This window comes from Haliaeetus albicilla, chromosome 5 (assembly GCF_947461875.1).
Source record: "Haliaeetus albicilla chromosome 5, bHalAlb1.1, whole genome shotgun sequence".
In the NCBI taxonomy this organism is placed as follows: Eukaryota; Metazoa; Chordata; class Aves; order Accipitriformes; family Accipitridae; genus Haliaeetus; species Haliaeetus albicilla.
In genome coordinates this window covers 6,029,919-6,054,054 of record NC_091487.1, presented here as the reverse complement: position 1 = coordinate 6,054,054, position 24,136 = coordinate 6,029,919, and the positions used below count along the sequence as shown (strand labels likewise).

Here is a 24,136-nt window from a genome sequence, read left to right as displayed (position 1 = left end):
ATGTTTGTGGCAATACAAGACTCCACCACCCCCAATAATTTTATATGTATCTATCTCCCCAAATCCGAGATAAACAATTACTCCTTAGAGTAGGATTTAAACCTCAGCACCCAACAGATACCAGCAGAGTCACCATTTAGCCAGCAAGTCAAGTTTGGCACATTGGCAGCAAGTTTAGCAGTAGTTGAGGCCAGGGGAAACCCCTCTCTCAAGATGCAATGCTGCTGAGATGCACTGGCTGGAGTGCCCACCAGGAGCCACAGATCTGTGTGCAAAGTTAATTCACAGCAGTATTATGGAAGGATGGTGAGAATCATGACAAACCAAAACCAGCAGCACTAGCAGCAGAATGGAAGTGTATGTGTTTGTTTTCCCACAGGAGTGCTCCTTCTCCTTCAATATGTAAAGTTACAGCATTGCTAAAAGCCTATTAACTAGTCAGCAATCCCTAAATATAGTGTTAATATCCAAATGCACATTTTTCTTCTTAAGCAGAGAACTTTGTATTGCGTTTTCATTTAATACATACCGTTGCGGGACAATGAAGTTTAGTATTTCTGATGGGGAGAAGGAAGGCAAAGAAGTGACTTTTGAACTTGTCACTTCAGTCAGAGATTCGAGGTTTCCTCACACCCCTGTTTATAATTCTCACACAGTTGAATTCTTTCTTGGAGCAGAGATACTGGGAGAGTTGTTAGCTCAGCACTATTTGAGAATTACAGGCAGAAGAGTTATCTGCTAAAACTCTCAAAACAGGACCGTGTCCAGGGGAAATACTGCTCAAGCACCTTTGCTAAACAGCCCCAAATAATTTCCTCACATGTGATTCAAGGGTGGAATAGTTTAATACAGAATTTGGCAAAAAAGCTTCCATAGATGTTTCCCATAGTAGACTGTCCTTCATTCTTCTAGACATATTTAAAAACAAAATATCTTAAAACAAATTCTCTCAGCAGTGCCATTTACTATACAGATAAATAACAAACAACTTTGTATGTTGCAACTCATGACGGTACAGAATTTCTTCAGAAGTGGACAAAATAGCATAGTGGTTGCCAGAGTTAAGTTTTTAAACTGTAACTGGATGTGGTTTTAAATAGTGTTAGTACCTACTACCATACTCCCCCCAAAACATCCACATGGTTCATATTTAATAGTGTTACACACAAATTACTTAATAAAAAAAAAGCCAATGCATATATATCTACTTGAAACAGATGAGTAGAATCCTTGTGTAGCATTTAGGTGCTTATTTCTCAGTAGAAAAAGCCCTCTTCATTAATGGCGGGGGTGCTTTTCCAACATCAAACATCATTTCCAGCGGAGGATTATTAAGACAACACCAGTCAGGTATGCGGCCTGTCTGGCTGTAATATTCTTTGGACACAGACCGGCTCCCAAGTATGTCCTGAAGTGCTCCAAAAATGGCTCCTACATTATTGGGGGGAAAAAAAAAATGTTGCATTAATTTGATGCATTGAATTTCTTTTTCTACTTCTTCCCATCAAAAATCTCAACTATTCTTTTTCAGCTCTGTCCCAAAAATTAAAGGAACAAAAGGATCTAGCCACTCCTTTTCAGTAGCCCAGCTAGTCCCTGACTGCTTCAATTTATGTCCCTTGAAAGTAACTGAAAGTAAAGAATCATCTAGTCTCTCCTGAGAACAAAACTGGCTTAGCTGACCTGCTTCTTATGACAAAATTTCCTATACATTTTGACTTTTAAGCACTTCAAACAAACCACCTTGTGTTGAAGGAAATTTACTCTCCTCAAAAAGAGTGTCACACAATACCCATAAGAAGTTTACGCAAGCTGTGAGAAGATTCAGACCACAGCAGCTGACTAGCACTCCCAGTGAAGAAAAGTATCAGAGAACTTGGTGCATATAAATCATTCTTGTTTTCTAATCCTAAAAGTAGACTCAAAAGGTTTTAAAACTAAAATATTGTACATTTACGTTTCAAAGCACATGGAACTAAAATCTACCTTTACAGTTAAAGTTAGTTCCTCATAGATACCAGATGGGCTCAGCTTATTAACTGAAAGCTTAGAAAAGCATGAATTCTTATCAACCTCAGAACCTTCCTTGAAAGAGTTGCTAGCAACAGAAAGCCCTTCTTTTTCCCTAACAGCAGCCAAAACCCATTGCAGAATTGCTGTATTTGTTATTGGCACTTGTGAACAGCACAGGGAGTCAACAGCCTCCGGCCTCTCCATAGCTCACAGCTCCTCAGTCAGTAATTAAACCTGTTTTTTCAATAAGCAGATCTTCCTACACGCAGCAGGTCTCTGCTCTGCCTAATTACTTTACTGGTGCCACCATATGGCAGTAGCCCTGTACTGCACTTGAGTCAACACCACATCTTCCACATCTCTGTTTCAAATTGCCCGTCGCCTGTTTAAAGCTCCCATAACCTGCAGTGCCATTCTGCCCACCAAATGTCCCTGAGGGAGCTTTACTCCACACAGCTTCTTCCAGGAGGGCATAACAATTCCACAGAGCTCAAAGACAGCTTGATTTCAGCAGTTCACCTCATTTTTACTGCTATTTATTCATTACAAATCCCACTTGGGAGATTTGTTTTTCACTTTGTACCTTTGCTTAACGGTTGTTTTCATTCTTACCTCCCAGCCAGGCCACACAGTTGGGTTTGGCAGGTGGAGTGTGAATTCTGAAGGTTTTAGTGGCAAGTGCTTCTTTGTATTTTGGTTTCTCTATCAGGTATCTGATTTCAGCCATGAGCCTGTGAAGGAATCCTGGCAACATAGCCGTGCCACCAATAACTACCAAGTTCTCTGCCAACTGCTTCCTGGTGTCTATTGGACACTAATGCAAACAGGAATAAAAAAATTTTAACTGAAGTTGCATGAACAAGCATTCAAAGGCCTGTCAGAAATTCACTCAGTCTTTCTATGCACTTCAATTGCTGTTTTCTCATGCTTAGCTGAAACATAACCAACATAATTTTTTCCCCACACTTCCCAAGAAAACCAGGCTTAAGGAACTGCCCAGTTCAGGCTTTTATGGGCACGCTGTGAGTCCCTGTAAAGCCTTTCAGCTGAGACAGGCCAAGACAACAGAGGACAGAAATATCAGTGACAATAAAGCCCATGAGTTCTGGGAGAAGATGTGCCAGAGAGAGGTGAAGCCTCAACCAGTGCTCTCGGAGAGGGAAAACTGTTACATATGATGCTGACTTTTTAGCTCCATGTGGGAGAAAGGTGCTGCAAAAGTCTCAGTGGCAGAAAAGGTTCCTGCTGGAGCTTGCCTTAGGCATCAAATAATCCAACCAGAAGACACAAAGGCATGAGAAGACCAAGCTTTGTCAGTTCTCCCCTCACAAACAGACCTGCGCTATCCCTTTGAAAAAATTCCAGACTGCTGTGGTCCTCTTGTCCAGAGGAAGTAACTGGACGCTATTTAACACTTGTAAATTTAACATTTGTCTTTCCTCCTGCCAAAGAGTGATGCAAGGTAAATGCCTAGAGGTACAGAGGTGAGGGGTCCAGGCACAGATATTGCTAAACAATTTGTTTTCATAAGGAGTTCTAATTGAAACGTTTGTCATGTCATCCAAGCCTATGGCTCTCCAACAAATTACGTCTCAGCAAACTAATTTAAATGGCATCAATAACTACAGAAAGTCAGCTTTAATTAACATACACACACCCACCACATAATGAAAATTTCCATTTATAGTGGTTTTCTAGTGCATTTTTTTCCTAAAGAGGAAATGAAGCATTTGTATATGCCAAGAAAATTTTCTGCAATAAATCTAATATACTGCCTGTAATACAGATGTCCAAATTAATTTTATTCTATCTTAGGTAAACCAGCAGTCTGCAGGACTCATAAAGGAGCGAAACACCTTGAAAAAAGAAGAAACAGAATACCTGTATCATTTCAGTTTAAGCAGTGCAATTCCTACACTACCAAGCATTAGCTACTCCTCCATCATTACATATGTAGAGCCCCACACCGAAATAAAGGCAAGCTAGTTTATTACTTTTGCTGAGGTGTGAGCACCACGTTTCTTAGAAAACTGTCCTAGACACATTGCAGTATACCAAAGAGTAAGAAAAGAATTACAGAGTGGATGACACATGGTGACTTACTACCTCACAGAAACTCATCATGTGGCAGAACCCTAGGAGTCATGCTGTGCTAAACGCTTTCAACCAATTGCAACCTGCAGTCGGAAGGGTGTTACTCTAGAATCATTCATAACAGCAGGTTCTCTAAGGCTGGAGGCATTCAATAAATTGTTTCTAATATAAAGATACCTGAATGAGTGAATCTAAGATCAAAGTGGCAACAGATGTCTCTTCATTATCCTGTTCAAACAGTATTTCGACAACAGAGTCTCTGTTGAAAAGACAGGAAATGAGTGTTAATGAGAAGCAATACTACACTATGAGCTAACACTCACGAACAGCAGAGCTGGAAATAACTACAGACTTCCTGCTGACAACACTTCATCGCTACTTCTTCTATCACACAGTCCACGCACCAGCCGGTGCCAACGGGGAGGAGACAATGCCCCATTCACTTCACTAAACGTGTCTCATCATCATGCATTAATACTCCATATTTCTGCTTCCCCCATCCCTCCAATCTGTTTGCTCTCATCCTCAACTGTGAGCTCTCTAGAGAAGCTGACACCTCTCATTATGGGCTTGCTCTGTGCCCAGCACAAAGCCTTTATTTGAGAGACATTAAAAGCATATGCAAGTGTTTCATTAAAGCTCAATTTTACGAAAAGTTATGTGCTTTTACAGTTGAAAATATATCCTCCTATGGTGTTTCTCACCTGATGGAGCCAACTACATGGAGAATCTTTTCTCCATCTAAAGGATAGTCCACGTCTGGAGGTGGTGAAGGACGCTAGAAATAAAAACATAAATGCATTATTTTAGAGGCCATAAAGGCTACATCCAGGCCAAAAAGACTAGGATAAGCTTCATTCTCCACCCACCTCAGCACTGCCATCAATGTTGAACTTGGCTGCCTGGATTTTCAGTCCACGTTGGAGATCACTCACAAAACAAGTGCGGACTTCATAAAAGAAACAAAAGGGGCAGAAGAGACACTTTGTTGGATCCTTTCGTCAGTAATAAAGACAATAATTTTGCTTAATTTAGACAAGAATACACACTTTAGGCCCTTGCTGGTCCAAGACATTATCAAATAAATGCAAAGAAGAACAGTCTCCACACTTCAGCAGAGTTCAGATGCTATCTAGACCATGAGTTTAAAAGAAGCTGATATGGAAACTATGCTAGGACAGGCAAGATTTCTCTCTCAGACAAGCTACATAAGATTTAAAGACAGGTGGACGTTACTAATCGTGCCTTCGGTTACCACAAGGTGCCAGGGGTTCTGCTGTCAGTATTCTGCTGTCAAACACACCACTGCAGGTCTTGCACCATGGCTTCAAATAAGAGACTGCTCAGCAATGTTTTGCCTACTGCAACTCTTCAGCACTCTTAAGAACTCCAGAGGATTTTTTTTTCTCCAGGCAACATTGACAGAGCACAATTTCCTTTGCATCCTAGCTGTTAGTCTTATTATATACTTATTTATTTGTATCTGGCACAAATGAGTATCTTCTTCATAAAGGGCTGTCACAAAGAAACAACCCTTCAATGCAGAGGGAAGCATTATTTCAACCCTAGCATATATCTGGTTCCAAAAGACTGCATAAAACCCAGAGCTGATCAGAAAATTGCATTCAAGTCCAGGAATTAGAAGAGCAACTTCCATTTGACAAAGCACCACCTGCATTTAAGTTATTTTGCATTTGACTGATGGATTTCTTGCTAATTTGGCCCAAGAGATATATACTAGTTGCTATTTTCTACGATTATATATGTTTTTAAATCTGTTGCACATTAAACGTTACATAGGAATTAATCCAAGTTCTGCCCAAAGGTAGACTCTATTTTTTCTGGTGCAAATGTAGTCCTTGACTCATCTTGCCTATCTGATTAACGTGCCAAAATGTCTTTTATACATACTTTTTTTTTTTCCCAAAACTGACTTTAAGGCAAATTGAGCCTTCCTAGTTAATTTAGAAACAAAATTAACCTAAAACATTCTTATGTCATGATGTTAGGACTGCTTAAATGCTGCATTTGCAACCAAAACACATCTATGATAACAGGTTTGGAACATTAGATCTGCTAACTCTAAGTCCCATGTAGAGTTCACATTGTACACATTCATATGCAGCAAACAAAATGTCAGTAGTTAAAAAATGCAACATGAAGTTAACCTGATGTGGTGGTTTAACCCCAGCTGGCAACTAAGTACCACACAGCTGCTCGCTCACTCCTCCCCCCTGCCCCAGTGGGACAGGGAGGAGCATCGAAAAAAAAAGTAATTAAAACTCGTGGGTGGAGATAAGAACAGTTTAATAACTGGAATAAAATTATTATTATTATTAATAATAATAATAGTAGTAGTAATGAAAAGGAGACAATGAAAAGAGAGAGAAGTAAAACCCAAGAAAAGATAAGTGATGTGTAATGCAATTGCTCACTGCCTGCTGACCACTGTCTAGCCAGTCCCCAAGCAGCGATCTGCCCCTCCAGCCAACTCCCCCCTGTTTATGTACTGAGCATGACATGCTATGGTATGGAATATCCCTTTGGTGTCCCAGCCGAAACCAGTACACCTGACCTGCTGATCATAGGATATGTACAACAGTGTAATACCTTTTCTGTGCTAGTCTACCAAATGTACCTACGAGCTACACTGTAACAACACATAGGCTAAACCTGAATGAGGAGTTCAAAATGGTTTTGGTTTTGCTTTCAAAGAGGAAGAACACTGCAAGTTCTTCCAGTAGGTAAGAAACATGGTAAACAGAGAAGATAAAATAAATTCCTGAATGTAAAGTATTGCACACTTGTTATTATCATACTCTACTGCACAACTTAATAAACTAGAGTTTCATGAAGCAGAAAATTTTACCTTTTATATCCTCTACTATGTCTTCTGGAACTGAGCCTGAAATAAAAAAATAACTTAGAACAAAAGCTTTTTAACTAGAAAGAGAATTTAAGAATGATACTAAGTTTGATTTACATTTAGTACATTAAAGTTTCACTTTGACAGCAGCTTTTAAAGATTTCTAAGGAGGAAAGAATATTAAGAACAGAAATAAAAAGTTTGTCTTCTCTCAAAACAGACTGAAAAATTACTCAGAACTCTTATCTCAGCCTTCACTCAAACCTGCTGCTATGAGTGGCTTATCATAAAAATAATATACTTGTTAAATACGGAGAAAGAAATCACAAAGGTATATCACAAAAGATGCGGTGAATAAAATGCGTTTAGTATTCACTGCTAGTATTAATCCACTTTCCCTAGTGCAAGTTCACAGCACATATGCTATGTCAAACACACCTTACCCATCACAGATGGAAGGCTTTGTCCTTTGGCTAATCCTGTATCAACTGTGCACTGCTCCAACAATTGATATTCCAGCTCCCTAAAACATTGCACATGGAGTTAGTTAAAGATAGCTATTAACTCAGGCTGATTCTCTATATTATGCTTAAGGGACAGCATTTATTCCCTTCAATTACATTTGTCTAAATATAAACTACATGCAGATCTAATTTCCACAGCTTTTACTACATCAACAAAAGCCAAACAGTGGTAACCTTAAAAATAGGATGCTGTCACAGCAACAGTTGATTTAAGTCATGTTCAACAGGAATCTTTGCTCATTAGACAAAGATGAACTTTCACAAATCATTGGTAACCTGGAACGTATAACTCTGAACTTACTTGTGGATAGCCTTTCCTCCCAGAGGAAGAGAACCCCAGCAGCTCAGAATCGGAATTCCCTCATATATCTATACGAAGATCAGGAAATTCTCCTTTTTTTGTTATGAGTTTTCAGTCTGCTGGAATTGTGCTGGAACTAAATGCTTCTTCCCCTCAACAATCTCTTGCATTAGCTATTGGAAACACTTTTTAATGCTTTTCTCCAAAACTAATTTCTAATATATAAAGCCTGAAGTTATGAACCACCCTTCCCAAGTTTCAAGGGAACACAGCATTAGCATGTCACCTGTGAAGAGATTCCCCAAGTCATGATATCTTACAGTCAAAAGCCAGACTGGCTGATCTGTTCCTATTACTTTTTAGCACACTTGAAATCTATTAAAAAAACACCTCATCATGACAGCCTTCTTGCTGAGAATTTTGTTTGTGTATTATTAAAGGATACAGGCAGCACCAAGCTTTCTCTATATCCACAGTCTAGCACCATGGCAGAATTGATCCCAAGTGTCAGGAGAGACATTAGATGACTTGGAGCAAACAAAACTGAAGGTACCTACATGAAAACCAAAAGAACAATTGACAGAAGGGGGCAAAAAGAAACAAACCACCCAAAGCACTGATGCTTTTCCCAAATGTCATATTAAAAGCAAAACTCAGACAACTGTATCTTGAGGTATCCATTTTTAACTTAGTTTTTACAGTAGTGTAGTAATGAACAAAATACAAGAGGATTCTGAATTCTGTGTTCATCTTATTTGTGGTACATACCAGTTACCTCAGTAATAATGAATCTTGGAATGGGCTTGTAAGAAAAGCAAGTGTTAACTATAGAACTCTTCTTAAGTCATAGATCAGGTTTCTGATTGTCATTGAAAAGAAATTAAAGAAACTAAAACACAGCTACTTGAAATTTTGTATAAAGTCTTGAAGATGTGAACAAAGGTGCCAGAAAACCCATAAAAGTGTGGCTTTCTCTCCACCAAAATATGACTTTCTGAGTCATTTTTGACAACTAATTTTGCATGGGACGGCTTCATCTGAGACATATTTTTTTCCTATGAGGGGATTAGGAAAAAAAACCCAAATCACTCAAATCTTCCAGCAATTTCAAGTCATCAGGAAATTTTATCAATAGCAGGAAAGAATTATGCAGAAGTTTAAGATTAGTTGGTAAAATGTGTTGTGGAAGCACAGTGAAGAAGTACTGCAGACAAACTGGTTTCACCACTTTTTATAGAAGAACTTTAACCTTTGTTCTATCTGAATTGAAGAAGTACAGATTCACCTCCAAAACATTTTGTTAGAACTAAGCAAGAATTAGGTTCAGACATTTCTTCAAAAAGACTGATTAAGCAGAGAAGGTAATAAAATTCAGGTAAGCTCTTATCTAAATGAGTACAGCCAGACATTAGATCATGTGCTAGCCAAAGACATTGACTGTGGTAGAAGTGATGAGATTTGCTGACAGAGCACTAACAAGTGTTTAAATATAAATTCTGGCTTCAGGCAGTGCTCAATGGGGATTATTGGATCTGTCTGGAACAGCGTGATGTGAGCTGTATTTTCGTACAACCCTGAGAAACCTTTCGGATTCTTGTTGATACGTCCTGTTTTGTGGCCTCATGAAGAGTGAGAATGGAATAAAAATAGCCTTTAGTCCAGTCTCCAAACCCTACTTCCCCAGACAACCATCAGCTTTTTTTCATCTTCTTCATGCCTCTCTCATTCTTTTGGCATTACTTTCATTTCTTTGTCTACATCTGGTAATGACTGTTAGTAAAAGTTCTAGTGGCAAGTGCTACGCTGAGCATATACAGTAGTTATGTAAAACACGTACCTCAAAATGCTTGAAAAGGACTCTTGTGAGCGTGTCTCTGAAGTGTGTAGGGCACAAGACAGATTCTATGATCACAACACGACGGTCTCTGGGATTCACCAGCAGATGTCTAAAAAAGGCAAGACATGTAAAACAAAACTGTTAAGTTTAAGCACGTATTATGAGACCTACCTTATTTTCATATTCCATTCTCCTCAAAAATCCTAAAGATTTGGATTTAGATAGCATTTTCTACAGCAGATCCCAAAGTCTTTTTCCCAAGTTTAAAAAAAACCACTTTCCTAAAATAAAGTTAGGAAACTGAGTTACAGAAAACAAGTTATAGAGCTGTCAGCGGGCTGTAGTTCTGAATATGCATTATACATTTCTAAATCAATATAAAGAATACAAAAATAGGCTGCATAATAGCTATTAATGGCTTGTCCGGTGTCATACAGTGTGTCCATAAAAGAGGAAGAATGACGATACAGATGTCCTGATTTCAGTGAAAGAAGATGGAATTGTCCTGATTTCAATTACAAAGCAATGATGAAGGACAGGGGAAAAAAAAAACAACAACCCACATCGGATGATCTGAGGCACAGAAATTCACTACTGGTTTCCCTGTGTCAAGTGATGATTTTTCATGTGTAAAAATAAGGATTGGAAGTAAAGAGAAAAGACTAAGTCCAACTTTGTTATTCACTAATGGTGCTAAAAATACAATACAAAGATGTATCACTGAGGTAAAAATATTCCACAGGTTAAGATTCCTCCTTCCAAACCCCTATCATGTGGAAGGAGCTCTGCACCGATATAAGATGAGCTTCAGCCCTCCCAAAATCAGTACAACTCCTTAGGTAATGACTTTCCCTTACCTAGTCCTTTATGAGCACCACAATTAAAAGGCAACTCATCAAATACTTTTTACTTCTAGGGAGCAACTGATGCTGCAGGACACTAACTCTTTGTAACATAACTTGAATCTTAGCACCACTGAATTTCTCCTGCAAGAAGACAGCCAGGCAGACACCTGCAAAATCCTGTTTCTGTTTTCTTATTCAACTAGTCAGCAGTCTTCAGTCACACTTCTAACACCTCTCAATGTACTCAGAAAAGAACCACAGAAGGCTTGAGTAACTAACATCCAAGTATCTCTGTCGTGGTTTAACCCCAGCCAGCAACTAAATACCACACAGCCACTCACTCACTTCCCCCCACCCGGTGGGATGGGGGAAGAGAATCAGGGGAAAAAAAGGTAAAACTCGTGGGTTGAGATAAAGACAGTTTAATAGGACAGAAAGGAAGAAACTAATAATGATAATAAAAGAATTCGAATACACAAAACAAGTGATGCACAATGCAATTGCCTGCCACTCGCTGACTGATGCCCAGTTAGTTCCTGAGCAGCCACCCCTCCCCAGGCCAACTCCCCCAGTTTATATACTGGGCATGACGTCACATGGTATGGAATATCCCTTTGGCCAGTTGGGCTCAGCTGTCCTGGCTGTGTCCCCTCCCAACTCCTCGTGCCCCTCCAGCCTTCTTGCTGTCTGGGCATGAGAAGCTGAAAAATCCTTGACTTGGTATAAACACTACTTAGCAACAACTGAAAACATCAGTGTGTTATCAACATTCCCCTCATACTGAACCCAAAACATAACACTGTACCACCTACCAGAAAGAAAATTAACTCTATCCCAGCAGACACCAGGACAATCTCTTACCTGAAATACAGCATATGGATAAATTCCTTCAGATATGAATATAGCTCTTCTGTATTAATATTACACTGAACAACTTTGATAGGCTGTAAAGTAAAAATATCCAGTCAGCTTAAATACTAGGCAGTGATTATACATAAAGAAATATATACATTATATATAAAGAAATATATATATTATATGGATATGATAATATATTCTATCTGAACATATATAATTTGACACATATAAATTAATACCCTTGTCTGATTTGCTCTATGTCCTTAACAATGCATCTCATAAACTCAACCTATAACTAAACTTCAGAGTTTATCCATGTTAATTTTTTTGAACTGGTAACTTATCTCAACATTAGTTTTCCAAAGCTGCCGTCCTCTACTATAAGGAAAAAAAAGCGTAGCTAGGCAAAGAAATTTCTCAACAAATGCCCCAAACATAAGCTGCATGGGTGATGAGTACCAGTTAACATCAGCACTGGTATCACGCTTACTTGTATCTAGTTACAATCTTTTAATAGCAGCAGTTACAGTTAATGAAAAATAGCTTATGATGGACAGCAAACATATCTGCAAATTCTTTCTATACCATAACGTACCAAACATTATAAAGGTAAAACAGTTCAGGTAAAATAGTTTACCTTTGCGACATCGGGTTTCTTTATTTCACTAGGAATAATGCATCTTGGTCCTGTTTCTCCTGCAAAACCACACCTAAAGGAAAATGTTGAAAAACTTATCATTTGAAGTCACTATTTAACATACTGGGCCTAGAAATCATCAAAGAGTAATTAATTAGGGATATTTTAGTGACTGCGAAGAGGTGTTTCACATATAGCTTTTTTATCTAGCAATTTTGAATGAGAAAGATTTTACATCTTTTTATTGACTCCCTCTCAGCTGCATGAAACAAAACAAGTTTTCTTCACTTCTGTAACAACTGCAACGCTCAGTTCTGATGTGCCTCCTACTTTCCACTGAGTAGTTTTCTGTTTACAATCATCCACCTGCAGCCTTCCTTACTGCCTATTAAATTTCCAAAGAAATACTTTTCTGTGCCTTCCATATGGGCCCACAGTTTTCACTGAAGCTCTCAGTAAACACAGGCAAGTTTAAGTTATCATGCCCTCTTTAAATCCTTGTCTTCTGTGACGTTTATTTAGAAGAAACAAAAGACAAACACAAGATGATCACAATCACGTAGGTCCTGTGGCCTATTTCACTGCTGACCAGCAACGTTCCACTGACACTTTTTTTTCCTATTTCCAGCTTTGAAATGCATTTCCTTCACAAGCATCCTGGATGATTTAAGGTATTACTGCCTCAAGATGACTGGTTACTACTCTAGGCCTCCTGACAAAACATGAGGGCTCCGCATCCAACTTATATGCAACATAATAAAAATAGTAGCAACCCCAAACCAAACTTTTCAGAAACTCATCTGGTTTTCATAAAGCAATTGCACCTTAAAAGACACAAGAATCATGGACTGAAGGCAAATTAAAAACAAAAGAAATTCAAGGTCTGATTTTAAGAAACTCAGTGCTTGACATTTGTTTCACCGCTGCCACCCCCGTGAAGTACAAAGCTCAGAAGAAAACTGCAGCAGAAAACACTAGCAGAAAACTATAAAGCTGCTGGACTTCGAGTACTTTTAATGCAAAAGGTCAATTAATTCTTTATTTTGGTATTTGGCAACTGTCAGTGTGTTTCTTCAGATCATTTCAGGAAAAAAATCATAAAATAAGACATAATTCAGAACTTAATCTTTTTTCTTTGGTCTCTCAAACAAAGACTTGTGCGGTCCCAGTGTGTGTATGCAGTTGTCCTTGCCTGTCATCCTGACAACTTGTGAACTTCTGGTTAATTTCAGCCTTACTTGGAAAAGGACAGATGTCTCTCATGTAATTGTTATCTCTTCTACAAGAATGAAGGCTGGAAACAGACCCTAAAAACACACTATTCAGGGGAAATGCTTTTCCATGAGAGCATTTTATTAGACAAATAATGCCCATGGGATAAAACCTCACAAGCGCCCCAAATTTGGGAAAAGCCTGCAATTGGCAACACGACATGAATCCACAAAAAGCCACTTGTAGAATACTTTTTTCCACCCATAAAGACTTTGTTAAACCTTCTCCATAACCACACTGCAGCCATTTCCAGGTAACGAAGCCTGCCTGCTGGTCTGCAATTACACAGCCACTTGAAAAAAAAAGCAAGTACAACTTAATACAAAACCAAGTTTCACAGAAATACAAATACAAACCCAACAACTCCTGCCTCTTTAGAGAAGCAGAGACATCCCTAAGGCTTCAAACACATAAATGCACCCACATGGACACAACTGCAGATATAGGCCTAGCCTAAGAGCGGCACACATCTGCAGAGGTGCTTTTCCTGCAATGTAATCTTTTTTTCTGTGTGCAAGCTGCCTCTCCGAACAGGCCACTGAAACCCAGGGACCCCTTCCAGCGTATTTTAACCCTAGACGTGGGCCCAGATTGCTTAAACTGTCCCTTTTCCACAAGGGCTGCACGTACCTGGGACACGAGCGTGGGGGGAGCTGGGGGTTTCTAACACAACGGGGTACTTTGATATGGGGTGGGCAGAAGCATTTTTTGCCCACGACATAAATTACTAAATACTGAGTATTTCTCCTTCCACCTCGAGTTACATCTTTTTTTTTTTTAATTTTATTTTAATCTAAAACACGAGACTAAAAAATAAGGGTTGTTATTGTCGGCTTTGTACCACGCAGATCACCATAAGAAGGGGGTGGGGGGAACCACAACCACACACAATTATTCATCCCGAGGGCAGGCCCGCCCCGCAAGCCGCGACACTGGCTCCAGGGCGAAGCCTGTCGCGACAGAAAGGGGGCAGGCGGGGCGGGAACCGCGGGGCCACTCACTTGGTGAAGGCCTCGCCCAGGTCTATCACCACGGCAGTCTTCTCCCCGCCGCTGCCCAGGCCCTCGTAGAGCGGCATCGCGGCCTCCCTTCCCTTCCCTTCCCTTCCCCTCAGCGGCGGCGCGACGGAGCCTTCCTCACACCCGGCTCGGCTCGATGGGGCCTTCCTCACACGCGGCGCGGCTCGATGGGGCCTTCCTCACACGCGGCGCGGCAGGCTGTCCTCAGCGCCTGTCCGCACACCCGCCGCTCCGCCGCCCTCCCCGCGCCTCGCCGCCGCCCGCCGCCCGCTCTACGGCTGGTTGAGGAGGTCGGGAGCCCCCCCGGCGTCGTCGTCGTGCGCGGTACGGCGCGACATTCCCTCAGCTCCGGTCCGGCGGCGGGTAGGGCCTCTACGAGGAAGAAGGGCTGGATGAGGCCCCCTGAGGCGCAGCCGGCGCGAAGGCGGGACGGGGGCGGCAGGGGAGGGGGTGCTGGGTGTGAGGGCGGGCTCCCTCCTGTGAGGAGACCCAGCCCGGGGGCTTCTCCTACCCGAGCAAGATGGCAGCGACGCCTTGGTGCCGAGAGCTGGTCAAGCGTAAAACCACGCGTGCCGTGGGGACGCGTTAATTCGTAGCGCAGAGCTCGTTTCTGAGGGGCCAGGCGTCGGCTGTCCGCGCCGTCCAGCCACGCACCAAACCATCTCTCGTGTCCTCACAAAGCCCTCGTGAAGGCGTAAACCCACCGTGGGCCCTGCGGTGCGTGCTCTGGCTGCCGCGACATTTAATGCGAGAGCCGTTCGCTATGAGGCTAAATGCGTAGGTATCCTTAGGGTACAGCATCCTTCTTGAACAGAAATAAAATGTCTCAGGAGGGGCAAAAAAGCCCCATCTCCTCACTGCTCCAAGAGAGTGGTGGTTAGGAGTGAAGGCAGGAGGTCGCAAATACGGTCAGGATACAAATGATAAACCCCACTATGGTAACCTGTGCTTTCCAGACCCATGTCTGATGATCAGAGGGGTAGAAGATCAGCTACGGTGGGAGTCAGCTGGTAGGACACGAGTGCTAAAAATCTGGTTTGAATTAGTTCAGTTTTAGCCATTTTCATGAAAGCGTGTCATTGTGCCAGTACAGCTGCCTTCATCTGTCTTTTTGCAGGGGGAGATGTACAGCTGTTCAGACTTTCATAGTCACGGAGCCACATGACAAGACACATTTTGCAAAGTTTGTGGGAATGCTGTGTTATCTCAAGCCCTCATGAAATAACAGGCTGTCAAACCCAAGATCTTAACTCGGTTTTGGAGCAAAGAAAAAGCTGCATTTGTGTGCAAGTGTGTATGTGCCCACATACTACAGTGAAGGACTTTTTGACTCAGTGCTGCGGTTTTAACCCCATCAAGGTTAGGAAATGTTAAGTTTTTCTAAATAATCTTCATTACTGCGTTGTAGCTAAATGCCAGCTCTGCTACAGGTGAGGTCAGTCACCGCTTGTAAACAGGTAAGTTATTCAAAGTGTCGGAAATACACAGCCTTACTTAGATGGTATTGACATTTCTGGTCTGTAATTGCTGTGTCATGAAAGCCCCTTAGCATGAGTTTGTGGGAATGGGTTCTGCAGGTACCTCTGGGTGTGGATGGACAGACAGTTATCCAAAAGCAGACTGAAGAGAGGAAAAGTACATGCTGAAAGGCAGCACATGAAAGTCCTCCAAGAATTAGTAAGCCCCACAGGCTAGCAATCCTGCTGAATCTGCCAGTAATAAACTCGGGACACCAAGAGTTTGCTGCATCTGTGCAAGGCCCCCACCATCAGCATTGCGTTGTCTTAATTCTGACTGCATCCGCAAAGGCAGTGGCTGCACTATGCTGACAGAGACAAAAGGATTATATATACACCCGATGAAACAAGGCACCCTTTGAGGGACTTGGCAAACACCCACCTAGAAGCCATTGGCGCATCAGGACGAGGCTCTGTCTCCGGGTAGATAGCTGGGCTTGGCCTTCCAACTGTTGCTCCAGCTGGAAAACAGAGAGAGCATGCGTGCATGAGCGAAGTGTGTGATCAGTTATCTACTATTAATAATAAAAGCTGGACTCTATTAGTAGTAAGAGCTTAATCAATAAAAGGTGTTCTAATGAATATTGGTTGTGATATGTGTCTCCCTGTGACTTGATCCCCTAGCTGGGAAAAGGGAGTTTATAACGGATAGCGGCTAGTGTAATGAAAATTTGGGATCACATGAGAAAGAGATTGCTAAGGTAATGCTTTTCCCACTCCCAACAACCAGCTCCTTTCTCCCTACGAATCTTCCCCTTCTCCTTTCCCCACAATAACCACACCTGTAAAATCAGCTGCTCTTCAAGCATTTTTTATGCACGCCCGGGAGTGTAACTACGGCCCTGATCACGTCCCCAGATCTGTCACACGGTATTTATATCAGCTCGGTGCGCGGGACCCATTTCTTCTCCAGGGAAGCAAAATAAATACTGAAAAAGCTATTAACTGGTGAGCTGGGTCTAGACATTTGCTCTTTGCCAGACAGGCAAGCCAAAGAGCCTGAGTGCATACATGCAGGAGGACAAGGGTGCTAATGAAGCAAGAGGATTTCAAGGTAGGCTGTCGTGACACTGATGTGCTCTGTTGCCACTGAACCCAAACTCCCTGAGCTGTGAGCCGCTGTAGCCCTTTGCAGGCACTATGCTTTTCACGTACTCTGCAGCAGTGCTGTTTGTCCCACATCCGCGCTTTCTATTTAAGGTCTGTGAAGGTGGAGGTGTGTGGGAAAGTCGGACGATGAGTGGGAGTGATGTGAGACGCCAAAAGCTGTCGCTGCCACCATCTGCTCTGTCGCCTGAGCAAACCCCTGCAGTAGCCCATCGTTGGGACTAGCGGCTCTACCTAACTGCTTTCTCTCCTGTTTCTGTCACAGCCTTGTCGCCTTCCCCCCTTCTGGTCTCCCTAAAGTCAGCGGGGTCACAAGGTGGGGTCAAGAGTGTGGAGCTGAGAAGAGAAGGTCCATGTGTGTGCAGAGGAGGAGTGCAGACTGGAGGAGCTGAAGCAGATGGGCCATCGTCCTAGAAGGGCTCTGTATACCTGGGGGACATGCGAGGAATCCAGGCAGTGCAGAGGGAATGCGAGAAAGGTGTGAAGAAGGGGAACTCTGCGGTGACGAACTCGGGGGAGGCTCCTCGCAAAGCCCTTACATCCCTCATAAATCCCGTATCTCTTCAGATACTATCCCACAACTCAATATGAGCCTATGCACTCTTCATAAGACCCATCACCAGCTTCCCATCCTGTCAGCTACCTCTCCTTGGAGAGGAAAACTGGAGAGCAAGAACAAGGCTGTCGTGGTGATGTGAGACGCGGAAACAGTGACGGGACCAGCACACAACCAGTGGGTTCTGGAGGAGGAGGAATCATTGCCAAGGCAGCAGCGGAGGATGCCGACACATGAAAAAATAAACAAACAAAAGCCTGTAGCAATTAAACGTTCTGACACAGAGTTCAAATTGCCTTATGATTTTGTGTGGTTTTATTTATGTTCTTAATGTTTTTTTAAATTATTTTTTTATGGTTAGTATTTTATGCCCTTCCAGAATATGGAAATGCAGCTGAACTTTAAAGCATATGCAAACATGATGCCTGAAAATATGTTTAAATGTCATTCTCACAACAGAGCCTTAACTCTGCCATGTTTGAGCAATACCCCAGTGTACCAAGGATACGTGCTCAGTTAGAATTACACCTGACTGAGCTGGGAATTGTGTTTGAGAAGCTTTTCTCTGTTTGGGCTTTCTGTCAAGGAAATGATCCCGGAATTCCCCAAGTTAGTACCTGGAGTGCTGTCTGCCGTCGCTGGTTCTTTCAAGGACAGCAGGAGGAAAGCTGCGTGGTTACTGTGCCTGATGAGAATATGCTCTCGCTGATCTGTGAATACTCATTCTGTTAAACTCTGTAAAATGCTCCTGAATATCACTCTGTCAGGGGTCTTATAAAGACATAATATAATATACTTAATGTTGTTGCTCTTGAAATACTTGAAGTCTGAAAATTGGAGTAAAAGTTTAGATAATGTATGATTAATGTAAAGTCTAAGCACAATGTTTTTATCACCTGTTTCATCCCCAAATCTCACCTGTTTCCAATATCTTCCTGTGCCATAATTACATGTTTACAACGCTATGCTTAAGTTTTAAATTCAACTTTTTATGTAAAAATAATGACTTGGTTATGTTTTACAAAAATCACTGGCCCTACTTGAAATACATAGCCCATCGCTTCCTCCTAAACGTTTTATCGCTGGTTTAGGAAAGATCAGTGTTTACGGCTAATCACATCACTGTCTTTATAGTCCATTGGAAATCTTTTCTTAAATTACATTAATCAATCACAGTTAACAGGAGTTCTGAAATGCAAGCTGCAGCTTAAAAGTGGCTTAATTTAATGGATGGTCTTTCCAGAGCCTAGAAGTTATTGATAATAGAAGCCAGAGACTTAGAAATGTGCCAGGGTTTCATAACAAAATCCATCCACGCCGTGCTGGTTTAATCAAGCAAGCTGCTTGCATAATGTGAAAAGTGCTCGTGCTCTCCCGAATATGTAACTGTTGAAGAAACAGATGGTGATGCTAACCCGTAAGAATCAGACTATAAATACATTCAAGATAACAATATAAATGAAGATAATTATTCACAGTCTAAGGAGATGGTAGGACAATTAAGCCAGCTAGTAAGCAGAAGGTTGAGGGGAGTAAGAAGCAGGATCTCCCTAACACAATAAAAAATTATTCCCCAAATGCAGCTGGTTCCTGTAACTCTTGGGAGTGGTGGTATCCTCTGACAAGCAAGGAAGAGGTCACCATAACTGTATAAAAATACAAGGAATGAAGAGTAGCCCACTGAAATCAGTGAAAACTCTCCAATTTATGTCAATTTATAGGACAGTTTCTTTTGGCTAATGCAGTCCTTTTCTTTTTTTCTTTTTTTTTTTTTTTCAAGACCCTGTTGGTATTCAAGCCACTGGCAGCAAAAAATCTTTTCGAATCTCATGCAGATGCATTATTATCACAGAGGAGCACCATGTGCTCATCTGTAAGGAGCGGTGGTGAAAGCGATGCTGGTGCCTCGAGGTGGCAGCTACAGAACTATCCCGGAGGGTTAAAAGGGAACATTTTTCATAAAGAAAATGACTTTTCTGTACGAGTCCTGAAATACGGCAGCTCTCAGTTGAATTAATCCCCGCAGTGCACTTGCAAACATTGAAAACATAAAAGAATGTGTCCTGCAGCATAAACACTGCAGGCCCGAATGGGTATGGCAAGGAGGCACCATGCCCAGCTAATATTCTGTTCCCTTTAATGCCAAAATGCCAATCTGGACCCCTGCAGAGACTCGGATTTCAGCTGAACCCTATGCATATTTGAACAGCAAAGCATTATTATTTTTTCTTGGTCATAAAATAAAGTCAGTCTTTTGTGTCCCTATGTTGGATGGCTTTGTCCGTGCACTTGCTTTTAAGCCTCCTTAATCCCTATATACAGGCTAACTGAGGCACGTACCCATTTTTTTTTCTCATAAAATCAGATAGCTGCATACTTAGGGCCAGCTTTAGACATAATAAAAGATCAATTGCTCAGAGATCTGTTGTAGCTTTTGGAGCTCACAGAGTGTCTCCTCACCTTTTTCCAGCACACAGATTCAAGGGCATCGACTTAGCAGCTCTCCAAAAGGAGAAAGAGGAGGAACACCCATAGTCTTTCTACTGCTTGGGGTTCTGTTAACAGATAGACCTGGTTCCTGCTGTAGGATTTCAGCTTGATCAAGGTGAATATTTCCAACACAAAAATCTGTATTTCTCTGCTCATAACCATTCAAAAAATTGCCTGTACTGCCCTAAAAATCCCCCCAAAGGGGAATAATGAAGACACTGGTGGTGTCTGAATGGAGACCATCACTGTTTCGCTCTAAAACAGAGTCCACCTCCTGCCCAGGCATCCTGATACCGTGTGTTACCCACGGCAAAGACCCCGTTCGTCCCTGTGGTGGGGGCTTTCAGCCCCTCTGTGCTGGTTTCGTAAAGGGCTATACTGTGAGTGATGGAGTGGCAGTACTCAAAGTGCACTTCTTTAAAACCTGTGGATTCAGGGGTTTGGTTTAACCTCAAGTTTTGAGAAGCGAAAGAAAGCTGAAGTTTTCAAAGTCCCTCTGGGTATTATCTGAACAACTACATTTAAGATGTTCAAGAAGCTGAGGGTTTAATGTCAGGACAGTGCTTAGGGTTCGCTTGCTCTGAGGTGGTGTGTCAAGTGCTTTTTTTTATTGTCAGCCTAATTTTGTAGTGGAGTATGTAGGACGGGGGGGAAAAAATATCCAAGCGCTACAGGGAATTGACAGATGGTTCACGTTTTAGCTGAGACTCCAATATGCATGGGGATGGCTTCCTCAGCACTTTATTTCTGGGAAAATTGTAATATGAGGTGTACTTTGATATTAACTGCATTGATTTTGTTAAAGGATGTGAAGAAGACCGAGGGCTGTACTGCGATTCAGTTGTGGAGGTGAGCATTGGTCCTCCTGGGCTGTATTCCCAGAGCAACTGCAACTGATTCCTGTGACCTTGGACCAGTCAGCAAAAGCCTGGTTCTACTCTGAAAAGTGACTGTGTAAAAATGGCACTTTCCTACTCAGCAGATCTGGTCGCTGTGTGCTCTCCAAGTTACATCTGCTGACTTTAGTGACAAAAATAAGTTTTTACGGCTTTCCTGCTCTGTGAGCACTGCAGAATGACGAGAGCTGTGAAAGCAGAAGCTGGATCCTGTGCCTCATTGTAGGACTAATTACTATAAATCACAGCCAGCAGCGGGGCTGCACTGGCACCACTCGGCCTTGCACAGCTTTTCTGTTGGTGCCAGCGGTGAGGAACACAGAAGAAAGGAATCCAAGTTGATTCTCCTGATTGAGTTTTAATTGCAGATGGCATTTATCGGGTTTGCAGTTGGAGGAAAAAGAAATCTGTTCATCTGTAAGGTGATTACATTTGAAATAATTGATTGGCCATAAACTTCCTGTTACCTTTTTCAAAGTGGACTCATTTTAAACATACTTCCCTCCCTGTAACAGGGGATGCTGTTCTCACTTTCCCTGATTTAGACTCATTGTTACTCCATTCCAATGACTGCTGTTTAATGGGAAGAGCAGCTGCCCTTCAAACAGATGCTACCAGCTGATGTAAAGGTGAATTGTGTGATGGAGATGTGCACTGATTTGTGTGCTGGATGTCCCCAATATTCAATTTGGGAAAGTCATTCAGCAGCGAAATTAATGGTAACTATTTTAAAATTGCCTTTACCTTCTGTGGCATGTCCTGACATACTTAGGATAGCTGATATCATCTCATCACAGATGCCAGGAGTAGCATTGTCAGATGCAGTATTCTGATGTCAGGACAATGATTTTTTACTTCAGTTTATACATACAAAATGTGTCTTCATGTAAATTTATAGGTGACCCAGTCTCTTAATTAGGACACGTTGTTTGTACTTTTTGCTTTGTGCAATAAGGCTGCAACAGGAATATTACCTTTTAAAGAAATCCACTGTATTGTATTATTACTTTATACAACAGAGTTTGCTGTTATAATAATACACAGATCTTATGAGGGACTCTTACATAAATTACGTGGTGTTATTTCCATTTTACAGAAGGGGATATGAAAGCAGAGAGCGGTGAAGTTCAGTTTTGAAAGTCATCTAGCAAGTCAGAGCTGGGAATGGGACACGAGTCCCATGCTCCTTACCAGCTACGCTACCCGCATGGAAGAATAAACCAACTTACATCTGAATTTAATCTCTGAATTTCACCCAAGGTGTGAGAAGTCTTTGAAGGATGAGACTGACAGAGGGTTGCACTGAAATGTCTTGAGCCAGAGCATTGGTAAGAAGGGAAAGGAAAGGATGTTTCTTAACTTGCAGTGGAAGTGGGGACGGTTTTGCTCGGTTATGTATATGCTCTGTGGCATACTGAACTGAGTTAAAAATTAGTATTCCAATTAATAAACCATAGAAATGAAGAAAAAAACAGTGGTGTCTGGTGATTCCGATTTCTGCCTCTTTCATCATGCCTCCTTCTTTCAGTCTGCAGATTTTTTTTGTTGATAACGCAGAAGCCTGTGATTTTGGCAGGTTATGCGGGGTAGAGAAACTTGCAGTGTATGAGGAATTTGCAATTTCAGGCAGGGGAAAAAACCATAGATAACTAGCTATTTTGATTACAGTGATTATCAGTGAAATATTTAACCTTGAGAGTATACAGTGCCAATCCTGGTTCAGAGTCAGTCAAAGACAAGGGGGAAGTAAAAATCTCCAATCTATTAAGTGTTCTACATGCCTTAGAGAACAGTAGAGCATCAATTACACATGCTTTACATTTTAAATAACTTTTCCTGACAATTTTAGAAGTCAGATAGAAAAAGGGTTGGAAAACAATATCCCTCATTCTGAATCCCAGGTCAACTGTTAGGGATAGATTTTGTAAGCCACTGAAGCAAAGCCTCTGGCTCGAGCCTGGCGGACTCATTGCCAACGGCTCTCATTTCTGGCAGGGGGGGATCTTTGCTGTCCTGTCCCTCTCCCCGCACACGGATGACTGAGCGGCTTGGGAATCAATCCCTGAGCCGCCACAACGTGCAGTGCTGCATTGGAAAATAAGCCCTCATTGATTTCGGTTTGCTGTAAAATCTGTCTACACTGTTAACTACAAAGGTGGCACCTCCTCCACAGCTGAGCCATCCTCTCTTCTCAGTCAGAGCCCTCGGCCAAAATGAAACGGGCGGAACAGAAAACGAACCTGCGGAGAGTTTTGGGTCCCTAACCTGGGAGTTAATGGTGTTTAAAATGGCCACAAAAATGCAGCTCTTATCTCTTCCTTTCCTCCCCAGCTCTGTCTCCCTTACAGGAGAGAGCAGACATCCTTTCTCTTCATGTATTTGTATTTTTTTTAGAAAGATGCTGCAGCACTAGAAATACCGATTCCTGAATAATTTCCCAGATTTTACAATTTACAGGTGCAAAGCCAGAAGGGACTATTCTCATCATTTTGTCTGACCGTTTGTTCCGCCCAGCCTACCTCTGAAGTTCTTTCTGATGTCTTTTGGCAATGACTGTCTTTATTGCTGATACAGGCATTTTTACACTTTATTTTCAACTTATGCAGAGGTTAGCAATATTACCCTGAAAGAAATTGCCCTGACCTGCAACAAATCTGTCTTTTAAAAAACTTTTAATATTGGATGCAAAATGCTACCAAAATGAATTGGGCTGTTTCCAGTTTGGTTGAAATCCAGCAGAAAACACTCTATTTCTCTAAAATTAGATAGGTAAAATATTGGGGTGAGTCTAGTAAAGAGAACAAGCCACTAATATAAATGTTATTTCCAGTAGCACAACAAACAAAAAAATAATGAACAATTTCTTGATAAGGAATATCTCAGTTTTCTTCAATCAGTTCTGTTATTTACTTAAAGAGCTGAGCGTTTGACACATACCAACAGGTTAAAACTCACTTTCTCTGAAAAAAAAGGAGCTTCATTTTATAGATAGTTATAGAGCTTCATTTTATAGAAGGCCAAGTGCCAGGTCCTGCACATGGGTCGGGTAATCTGAAGCACAAACACAGGCTGGGCGATGAGTGGATTGAGAGCAGCCCTGCGGAGAAGGACCTGGGGGTATTAGCGGATGAAAAAACTGAATATGAGCCAGCAATATGCGCTCGCAGCCCAGAAAGCTGATCTCATCCTGGGCTGCATCAAAAGAAACTTGACCAGCAGGTTGATGGAGGGGATTCTGCCCCTCTACTCTGCTCTGGTGAGACCCCACCTGCAGGACTGCGTTCAGCTCTGGGGTCCTCAGCAC

At 41.8% G+C, this 24,136-nt stretch overlaps 1 protein-coding gene across 1 annotated transcript; it reads right to left on the bottom strand.

The window, feature by feature from the left end:
• Positions 1 to 826: 826 nt before the first annotated feature.
• Positions 827 to 14,433, bottom strand: ACTR10 (actin related protein 10). Its single transcript, XM_069783150.1, has 13 exons — positions 14,249 to 14,433; positions 11,976 to 12,048; positions 11,342 to 11,424; positions 9,636 to 9,744; positions 8,244 to 8,351; positions 7,799 to 7,866; positions 7,417 to 7,496; positions 6,977 to 7,012; positions 4,977 to 5,056; positions 4,812 to 4,885; positions 4,285 to 4,366; positions 2,626 to 2,827; positions 827 to 1,431 (listed from the first exon to the last, which is right to left on the bottom strand). The coding sequence occupies exons 1-13, from the start codon at positions 14,323 to 14,325 to the stop codon at positions 1,250 to 1,252; spliced, it is 1,254 nt and encodes a 417-aa protein (XP_069639251.1). The 5' UTR covers positions 14,326 to 14,433; the 3' UTR covers positions 827 to 1,249.
• Positions 14,434 to 24,136: the final 9,703 nt, after the last annotated feature.

Excerpts from the sequence above, each read along its gene's own strand:
- ACTR10 (XM_069783150.1), bottom strand. The coding sequence starts at position 14,325 with ATGCCGCTCTACGAGGGCCTGGGCAGCGGCGGGGAGAAGACTGCCGTG. Across the intron at positions 7,013-7,416 it reads AAGCCTTCCATCTGTGATGG|GCTCAGTTCCAGAAGACATA; the intron begins GTAAGGTGTGTT and ends TTTTTATTTCAG. Across the intron at positions 5,057-6,976 it reads CATAGTAGAGGATATAAAAG|TCCGCACTTGTTTTGTGAGT; the intron begins GTAAAATTTTCT and ends TCTTTTATGAAG.